Source organism: Fulmarus glacialis, unplaced genomic scaffold, assembly GCF_000690835.1.
Source record: "Fulmarus glacialis isolate BGI_N327 unplaced genomic scaffold, ASM69083v1 scaffold41251, whole genome shotgun sequence".
Lineage (NCBI taxonomy): Eukaryota > Metazoa > Chordata > Aves > Procellariiformes > Procellariidae > Fulmarus > Fulmarus glacialis.
The window spans coordinates 5,369-16,109 of record NW_009191612.1 but is presented as its reverse complement, the minus strand read 5'-3'; the positions used below and the strand labels follow the sequence as shown (position 1 = coordinate 16,109).

The window sequence follows — 10,741 nt, the reverse complement described above, 5'->3', positions numbered from 1 at the left end:
TGCCTGCCAGGTTAAACCATGACACCACTATATTTGCTACATGTGGCCTGGTTCAGACACAAATACATACATGAAAATAGAGAGTTTTAAGACCTGGCAATGCAGAATATGGGACACAACATAACCTGTACTGAGGAAATCAAAGGAGTCACTACAAAAACATAACTTTTACATAATATTATGAGTTTTTTAAAAGCAAAGGTATTAACAAATTTGACTACGGATCAGCTGTCATTACCTGAAATTAAAAGGACCTAGAATCCCCTACTGAGATCAGAAAACCACTGTTCTAAACACCACATAAACATATAAAAAGGAATACTGAAAATTTAGAACAAGTGAGAAAACATTACTGTTGGTGGTCTTCTTCCATCCTTTCTCTGGAAACATCAAGGCTAAATACGACTGTTGAACATTCCTTATTAAGCTTTCATATATGGCCACCTTTATTCAGACACTTGGACAGCATGTGTGTGTTACTCCCTTGCTCTTCTGTCCTCAGATCCATTGCACCATTTTACTCCTTCATATCATAACATATAATCTCATACTCTTGGACAATTGCACACTCCACAACTGCCAGTTTGTCAGAAAATCCCACTCTATGTACATGCTCCTCTCCCTCATATAATCTGTTCCCTTCCTCTATTAAACAGTTCATCTGTATAAAAGAAAAACTGGGCACACTATTTCTTTCTTTGGTTGGGCGAGATTAATCTCTTCTCAGTAATATTCTGGTCTTTCTGGTTTGAGCTCAAATAACCTGAAGTAACACCCATGCGAATAAGGATAAGGTAAAAAGAGAAAGAAAAAAAAAAAAAACACACACTTGAAGTTTTTTATAGCTGGCTTTTTGTGTGAGTAGGTGTAGCTGCACCAATACAGAAAGGAGTACTCAATGTCAAGCTATAAATAGCTCCTGCTGGGAGCCTAATAGCTCTGCCTCTGCTTTCACAGAGCACAGGCAATAAACTATCACTATTACATTTTCACAATTCAGGAACAAACAGATTTAAGCAAAAAAAGGTTTCTATTTCTACAGCAAATCCAATAAAAGAAACATATTTATGCCATATATAAGGCTGTGTTTATAGAGTATGCTCACATTTGAAATAAAAAGATCTGAAGTTGTAAAAATATAATGCTTTATTCACTTTAGAATTCTACTTCCAAGAAAATGGCATAATTAAGACATTTTATTTACAAAAGAATTATTATTTATGACTTGGGAGAATATTTATACTGCCCATTATGTATCTGCTACCAATGTAAATCTAACATCAGAATCAGCTTTGCAGAAGACACGATAAATTCACTTGAGATTCTTTTGAAGCTGAAAGTGAGGGGGGGGAAGTACAATTTGCTTTTAATGAAGACACAAACCATACATGGTGATACATACAACAGTCCAGAACAAAATGTTAGAAACTGTATTGCAATAGTGGCAAAAGTGGTAACTGCCTTCAGTGTTTCATAAACAATGTTTTCACTTTAGTTGCACAGATCACTTCTTAGTCATTGTAAGGGCACTAAGCTGGTTTGGTTTTCTATAGGCTAGCTATTCCTATGGGATCTCAATTCCAGTACACAATTTCTGGATGCCTCTACAAGCAGCCAGAAACAAGTCACAGCATCCAGCACTATTGCCCTGCCAGGTAATCAGAGGCATCAGCAAGCTGTCAGACAACTGGAACATAGTTTCTAAAGAAAATAATGGAAGAGATCATGCATGATTTAAAACGATTAACTTATCAGTACTTAATTCACAACATTTCCTTACTTAAAACTCTCTACAAAAAAAAATCCTCTGTGTTTATATATAAAGATAGCAAAATCAGGCCTGTATTATGTCCAGAATTAAGGACAACTCAAAATGTACAGATTCCAGCTTAGACCACCTGAATGTTTGGGCAACGCAGTTATACCCAACATATAGTTTGTGAGAGGCAGAAAAGAAACCTAGCTCTGTATCTAGATGAATACCTTAAGTGACAGTATTTTTCTCTTTTTGTGGCCTAACCAGAAGCTGTGATACTCCAGAGAATGTGGTACACAAACATTTAATTAAACACTATCCTAGCACAAAGGCACAATAGGGCCAAACAATGGAAGAGCAGAGACCCCCTGGGTTATCTCTGAATGTCCGATCTCATGCTTTAGTCCTTGAAGTAGTTTGACCATTATAAAACAGCACAGTACTTCTCAGATTAAGCTTTCGCGGGCAAAGTTCTACTGTATTAGTCACACTTTAGAACAAATATGGATACTGTACAAGACAGCACAGGACCTCAGTTTAGCTTTCTGGTTTGGAAAACAACATGGAAATCATGCTTACTCATGAGCACCATTTGGCCAAGAAGTAATTATGTCCTACTGCCTTTCCAGATCCAGAGCTGTGAGCTCAGAAGAAATTCAGTGGCTTTCTAGACAGAAACTGGATTTACTACACAAAGCAGTTTTGCAACAAGACTTTGTTAAGAGCTGACTTCAAGAAAGTGCTGCTTGCCAAAAAGCTTACCTTTCTCTCTTTCAGTAACTGTTTGTAGCCACTGGCACCTAGAGACAGAAGTGTAATGAGGACATCTAAAGAAGGAGATGCAGATGCTCTTCCTGAAAAAAACAATATACAGATTAAATTGGCAAAAATAAATTTTATGTGAAAGAAAGGTGATAATCAAGTTTTCTACAGTTATTTCATATGGATGAAATCAGTCCATGAACTACTTACCTGGATACATTTTGCTGATCTCCTGAATGAAGGACTCATTGAAGCCAGCAATGATAGCACCACCTACTGGAACCATAAAATTTTTGTCCAAGCTCTGAACAAAAGCATCTATTCTGCCTACTCGAGCACCCTTTATCAAAAAGGAACAAAAAAAAAATCCACAGCATACATTAGGAAAAAGGAAACACATGATAGCATCATAACTACACAGCAATGTAACTGAAATAAATATAATTCCTGAAACTCTCTCAGATACTGTCTTTGTGATGAAAAATTAAAAATCATAGTACTACCTTTTCTTAGCATTGCTCACTGTTATTACCATTGTCTGCTTACATAGTACCTTACAAACTCCTATTCTGCTATGATTTAAGATATTGATTTTAATTCCTGCAAGTCTAAGTGTAGCTTATTTTCAACAACAACCAAAAAGAAAACCCTTGGAATTTAATGGGAACTAATACAGTTAAAACTGTACAACCCAAAACATTTCACAGATTCTCACAGTAAAGGGCTACAAGCTAATGCTTCATTAGAAAAGAAGATTTTTTTTGATACATGTATAAATCTGCATTAAAACAAGTGGGCTGTGACAGCACTCCTTCTAAGGCTGCTTGCAAAATCAAGATCCAGATAACTTCCTATAGCAGATTTCCCCACTTCCCAGAAAACAAAATGTCCTTATACCTAGCCACTCAGATATTCTTAAAGGAAAAAAAAGTAGATTCTGCAGTACATCTTCAACTTGAGTAATATGCTACTGTGAACTGTACAATTAAAAAGTATGCAGGATAACAGAACCTGAAAACTGTATTAAAGAACGTACATATTAAAGTATATTCAAATACACACATATTAAAGTACTACATATATTAAAATCAAGAAATAGAAAAAGAGTTAATAGTTATAGCTATTAGCTAATAGCTAATAGTTAATAGCTATGTCAAAAAGAGTGAAAAAAGCAGATCCAATTAAACCAGTTATTATTTCTATGTTTTAATAGCTTAGTGCATGGGAGGTGGGAAAAAGCACTCCAAATTTGTCAGTTTTTTGATGGGAAGATGAATGCCAGCAACTATCATTTGATTTAATAGACAGGAGACCACCAGAGGAAAAGCATGACAAATGAAATGGTCTCAAAAGCTCTTTCCTGTGATACTCTTGCAAGTTCTGTTCACACTGTGCTCAGCATGTACATATTCCTAAGTATTCATTAACTACTTCCTCATAGACAGTACATTTTCTATCGCAGGAAATAGATCTTTGTAAATAAATGTAAAACAAATCAGAGCTCAAATGTATACATTTGCATAACCAAAGAACAAACAAACAAAAAAACCCCCCAACCAACCTATCAAGAAGCCAAGAAAAAACACAGAAACCAACACAGTAATAGTTCTATTTGTAGCTTTGTAGTCTGAAAAGGTTATCATTAGATACGTCATGCAGTAAAACTCAGCAATTCCACAGCCCCCTTCATGTCAGAATTTCACTTGACTTGTGCAAGTTAAATACAATAAATACATACCAAGTACGTTACAAATAAAGCATATTTTCTATTTCACATATCACTTCAAGTTTTGTAAAATTACTTCAGTCTCTCAAGATTTAGAAATGCCAACATGATGTTCCTGTCATAATTATATATCAAGTTTGTCTGTGTCCAGTTAATAATGTAATGTCTCCTTAATCAGAAAAAAATGATCAGCATATTTTAAATTCATGATAGTTCAGGATCCCCGGGATCCTGTTAAAAAAACATCCCCCTATTCTTTTGATATGGGCAACAGAGAGAAAAGAGAAATATTGAAGAAACAGTGCATGTACACTGCAATGAGCAAAAATGCAAGAATTCTAAGTTTCATGGCTGATCTTAGATATTAAAGCAACCTCCTTTTCAAACTAAACAGGAACAGAAATTAAACTTTTTTGAACACAACACTGAACTTAACCCAGTTTCCTCAGCCATTCCCTGTGACAACAATGTTTTAACAGTGGCAACATCTATAAAGTGTTGCTGTAGAATCTTGTACCTTCAATTGAAAATCTGTAACTCACATTCTGTTGAAGGCCTAACCCCTATTCAAGTATGATCCATTATTTTATTTTTAGTTAATAAGTTTATGAAATATTTTAAGAAAGCTTATTAAGGACATTTTTCCCATTATGAAAGACACTTGGAACATAAACAAAACCTAAATAAATTTGGCTTTAATACATAAAAACCACATAATAGAAATAACATATTATTTTTAAGCTCTATTTCCCCTGCTCTGCTTTCTCAGAACATTGTTCAAATATCGACATGCACGGGATTAGTCTCAAAGCTGTGAAACATCTGATAAAATTTGCTAGCGTTGTCTACTATCAGACATTTACCTATACTTGTTAAAAAATTATTATTTGAAACACACAGCTCCTACCTGCTGGATAAGATGCATACATTTTGAAGATTGAACTCCATATGCATTGTTGACAATATGGGGAATGTCATAATTAGCACAAATCACAGCCAGTTCTTCCAGTCTATGAGCATAAAATTGTAATTTAGAGAAGCATTGATAACTGTAACTCATGTTACAAATCAGACCATTAAAAGACTGAAAGGCCTACAAGGAAGTCAGAATGAGAAAGGAAACTTTTTTGATGAGTACCTCAAGGTAGCACTTGCCACCTTAAGCTATAAAAGTTAAGAAGAAAATTCTGTTAGCTTTTACAGACTAAAAATTGTTGACCTGGGATAAAATTTTTCATGCTTCACTGAAAGTTTTGTCTGGAACACAGTAAAAAGATCCCAAACAATTCTGCTTCAGACATAAGCATTTTTTTATAATACTATAATAATAACTAACAGAGCTTTAGCTATTCACATGTTTTCCTTTTCTTCTAATATTCAACCTTAAAATGGCCTAATGGAAGTTTCAAGATGTGTCTTGGGAATCAAAAGCATCATATAACAGTAAGTCTTTACATGCTTCTGTTTACTTCAGAGAACTAATATCTCAACCCTTTGGCTGAAATCTCACTTACATATTTCAGATTAACTGATAAACAGAAAAGATACTCTTCAAAGGAATGGAGAGTCCTAAAATGTCTGAATGTGGAAATCAATAAATTAAAACTTTGTTCAACTGTTTACTCAGAAATAAAGACAACTCTTCACTTGCCTTTAGAAATCCCTGAAATCACAGTGAGCTCAGCCTGGATTGATTTCTCAGTCAAACTAGGATTTATGTGGGTGCATAGGTCATTTTGGGTAAGGGCCTTCAGCATTTTAAACATACATGTACTTAGTACCCTTTTTTGAAGCACTCCAATCATGCTCTACTCTTTAAAAAAGCTCTTGATTTCCCCCAAACTTGTGAATATATTTCAGAAATGAAATCTATTTGAAAAAATAAGGTAAGATGTAATAATTTAAAGTGATGATAAAGGTAATATTATTTTAAAAAAATCAGAAAACTCTAAACCTTCAATGCATTTTACTCTATCTCCGGTACAGCCTCTCACTGTGATTTACTGACATTCATATAAAACGTGACAGAGTATGAAAACATTTTCCAAGAGGTGACATTCCTTTGCATTCTATTTCTATTACATTGCCTAGTGTCATTTTGTAATGGCAAATTCAGCTGCAAACCTCAGATTAAATTTTCTAAACCTCAATCCTTAGGAAAACATCATCATCACTGTATTATCCCTAAAGAAATCACAAGTATTTAATGTTTAGGAAACACCTGTAGTATAACGTACGTATTGATCTTCTACAGTCAAGATATTCGGCAGGAGCTGCATGTCCAATAATTTTTCACATTTATCAACATCCTGAATCCTGAACTATGTAACATTAGCAGAATACTTCAGGAAACATAACACTACACAGTGCAAAGTTTTTGCCTTCTGATCTGCTGATCTTAATCAGATTCACTCCTCACCTTCCACAGACTCAACGGAAAACAGTTCCACTCTTACAGGCTTCTTTTCAAGTGCAGGTAGAGAATTTCACCAAACTGGAAACATAGAGGGTGTACTGCTATGTATGTTTGCCTTTCTCACCTCCTGAGACTTAAAGGAGCAATAAGCTAGCTTCTACAAGTACTGAAAACAGAAGTGTCTCTTTACTTTTCCTAAAAACATTCTATTAAACAATTAGATCTATCTTACCACACAGGTTGAGAGTGCTAAAGTTTGAAAAGAATATGTGATTATGCAAGGGAAGCAGACAATTATGCACACAACTTGTCTGCTTCCAAGGCTTAAAATGAAGCATTAGAAGTGCTGCTAGTCATATCAGAAAAATAAAGCATTAATGTAAGTTTGGTTACTACTCGAGTTCTTAAGTCACAAATAGGACTTACAGAAATATTTTTCAATTTACTCTTTCATTCTCTCCTGTTTGTGAAAGTTCATAAAAAGAAAGCTTTGCTCTTTCTTCTAATATTAATGAAAGTAACAAGATAGAGTTCTGCTAAGTATGTAAACTAACTGAAAAAGACAGTTTTTTTCCTTTAGTTCTCTTTTCAATACCGTAGTTTTAGAGACAACTCACAGCAACAGCAGGTGAAACACTGTCAGAGAACTGACGTCTCTCCGAGGAAGGGGGTTTATACACTAGTGAATTATTCCCATAAAGTTAAATAATACTTCAAATGAAAGCTATAGGTATACAGGCATAAAACTCCTACCCTGACCTTTTAACAATCCAAAGCCACTTAAAATCTTAAAACACCACCACCACAACTAAACAAAGCCTTACAAATGCAAGATATTTAAAAATAGACATGTAAAATGGTACCCTCCAGAAATGCTGTATGGGATTTTCCTTCCTGTAGGAAGATGAATGTTATAGCTTTCAATAGTTGACAGTATCCTTTAAATAGAAAGTGCGTTCAAATCCTCCTATATCTGTGGTATATCATAACACAGTGCCATTACCTAATAATTCATCTCTTAGTTGCAGAGGACAAACCAATCGCATGTCAAAAAGAGGAGGCAGATAAGGAAAAGATTCATTTACCCAAGCTGTAAAATAGACCATTCAATTTTGATAGCTGTGATTTAAGTTAGCCAATAAATCTGCAAGTCAACTTCAAGCAATGTTCATAGTATTCTGACAGAATTATATGGTTTTAACTTCCCTCTAGCAAGTGGGTTAACCTATGATAAATACTGTTTTTTTTTTTAAAGGTAGGAAAACCGAGCAAAACATATCTTTACTTGCCATGTTTCAGAGTCAATGTTGTTTCTTTCCTACACTTGCAAATATTCAACTAAATTTTCCAGATAACAAAGTAATTAACGAAAAAGCATGAACTGCAGAGGAACTCTAAACATAAGTCTTTTCAACGTTGTGATAAATTAAAAACAATTAAAGTGGAACAACTGAAACACTACATTTAAAACCATGTAAAAAAAGACATCTCACTAATATCTCATACTTCAGTGTACTACATACAAGCCCATAAAAATATACCTATTCAATTGTAAAACCTAAGGAATTTGCTTCTTGATACTTATTTTCCTAAGTAAATAGAGAAAGCAGGTTTTGCGAGTAACAATGGTGCTCATTTTGGGCAAATGACTCAATATACCAAATACTTTAGCCACCTCTACTCCAACATGTCATTTTCAGATGAGAAGTTTTTCAAATATTTCATAACCAAGCTACACGTTGAAATAATGTCTCAGATATTTCCCATCCATAACTGTAATGTTCATCTCAGCTTCAGCTAGTGCTTGAATGACATCTTTGTAGCAACTATGGAAGTTATGTATATGGACACATAATATTAGGAAAGAATGCAATGTATTTTAAGCTGCTTTTAATGGTGATTTAACAGCTGGAAATTATAAGAAGTAGCTTTATGCAATCAGGCAGCAAATGTTCAAACCAAGATAAGTTACAGCAGGGCAAATCATATGTTATACTCGTATAGCACATCTGCCCTAGATGCTTCCAAGAGTTTCCTCATATCAGTATAACTTAATATATCTCTATAAATATCAGCATAATACAGGAAAGAGTAACTCAAGCAAAGATTTTAAATTTAGTTGTAGCTTTTTTTTTTTAAAAACTGTATTAACAGCATAGAAAAATTCATCGTTGGCTAGAGGAGAAGACTAGAAAAGGCAACAGTAATATTACAGTGTGGCATGAGCTATGGAACTACATTTCCTGGATTATGTTTCTATGAAAGTCTACTTTTACTGCTTCCATGAAATTATAAGAAAACCAATGCCAAAATGACATTCATTTCACCACAAGAGATCATCATTAACCTCAGTTATATGACAGATGGAAGACCTTCTGCATTATTCTCACTTTTTTAATATACTTTTCTAGAAGTGGAACATTGTTTCAACCTGCCTTTTTCCTTAAGCAAGGGGATTAAAGTATCTTTACTAATTGTTGGCAGTAATTACGCAATTTTAGGGAGATGGACATTCAAAACATGGAGGTTTTGTTTGGCTGGTTGGTTGGTTGGTTTTTTTACAGTAACAACACACTTCTTAGAAAGACTACTCACCTATCAGGTACCCTTGGAGCAAAGCAAGATGTTGTAGAATGCACACAAAGAATATTTTCAGCACCAAGAGCCTTGATTTTAGCCTCCACTGCTTTGATGTCTGTCCGTAGCTCATCGCCTTCTAATACATTTTCTATCACCACAGGCTCAAAACCTGACCAAAAAAAGGAAGACCTGAATGTATATCATCAAATCTCTGACTAATTCAGTATAAATCTGAAAAATCTTCTTGCTCCTGTTGTTTTAACAGATTCTTTCAGACTTGGATTAAGAACAGATACATAAACTGTTTTATTGTACAATGCCCATAGATCTAAAAACTACAATAATATTCTTGTTAAATACTGGACTCCAGACAAAAGCTTACCTTACATTCTTTGCATGCAACAGCAACAGGTTTGAAGATTGTTTTAAAAACAGATTAACCTCTTCCCTCCCAATTAAAGAGAAAGTGTTTGAGTGGCATTCTTGTAAAGCATTGGGATACTAAAACAGCCTCTCTAAAAAAGGATGCCATTTGATGTAGCAATGCAATAATGATCATTATGAATTGGCTTTCATCATAAGCCTCTGCCTTATTCAATCTATACACTTCCAAATTACTTCTTAAAAGATAAAAATGTCCACTTTGACCTCATTTTGAAAGTGAACTTTGTCATATCATAAAATCCAAGCTATTTCCCAAGTAATTTATTTTATTTTTTTAAGTTCCCCATTTAAGTTTGTATTTAAGATGTACAACAGCTGAGCCTCATAAGGTTGTTTCTCAAAGACACATATGAGAAATGTTTGAAAAAAGGAAGTCATCCCCGTCTTCTAAATGTTGGAATGTTTCCAGTTCTGGAATGGGCTGCTCGGGAGGGATGCTGAAAAACCAAAGAGGGTCCATCAGAGGGCTACCAAGATGGACACGGTATAGCGCACACAGCTTAGAATGAAAGGCTGTAAGAGCTAGACTCTTCAAGCCTGAAGAAGCAAAGGAGAATATCTAATAGCAGCCCCCAACCATCTGAAAGGGAATTACACAGACAAGAGAGCCAAACTCTCCTTGGTAGGATATACTAAGAGACAAGAGCAACAAATTTTGGCTTGAGAGGTTCAGAATAAACAGCAAGAAAAACATTTTTTCATTCAGAGGAAAGCACATCACTGGAACTGTTATCTAGAGAGGTGGTGGAATCTCCACCCTCAAAAATTTTCAAGATTCAGCTAGAAAAAGGCATGGCTGACCTAACCTAGCACTTAAGAGCCTTCTTTCTTAAAGAGGGAAGCCTATCATGGTAGTTGCTCAAATTTCTAGCTAATAAATAAATAAACTGGAAAGATTTTGTTTACAGAATAGAACACTGGAAACCATATATTCCCTTCCCCAAACAGGTGTGGCATGGCAGCAACATCATGCTAGCTGAAGTGCCTATTACTTTCTTAAAAAACAGGGATGTTCAGTTTACTGAATGAAAGTAAAGTGGGGGGGAAATGGGGGAAG

General features: G+C 34.8%; 1 protein-coding gene across 1 annotated transcript in view; it reads right to left on the bottom strand.

Moving 5' to 3' along the window:
* Window positions 1-2,506: 2,506 nt before the first annotated feature.
* The window catches only part of SEPSECS (Sep (O-phosphoserine) tRNA:Sec (selenocysteine) tRNA synthase), a gene marked incomplete at its 3' end in the record, with an annotated part of 13,577 nt that continues 5,342 nt past the window's right edge, over window positions 2,507-10,741 (bottom strand). Inside the window, exons 5-8 of the mRNA XM_009586769.1 lie at window positions 9,256-9,409; window positions 5,152-5,254; window positions 2,729-2,858; window positions 2,507-2,610 (exon numbers count right to left, since the gene is read on the bottom strand). Coding sequence (XP_009585064.1) covers window positions 2,507-2,610; window positions 2,729-2,858; window positions 5,152-5,254; window positions 9,256-9,409 — 491 coding nt within the window. The remainder of the gene's footprint in view (window positions 2,611-2,728; window positions 2,859-5,151; window positions 5,255-9,255; window positions 9,410-10,741) is intronic.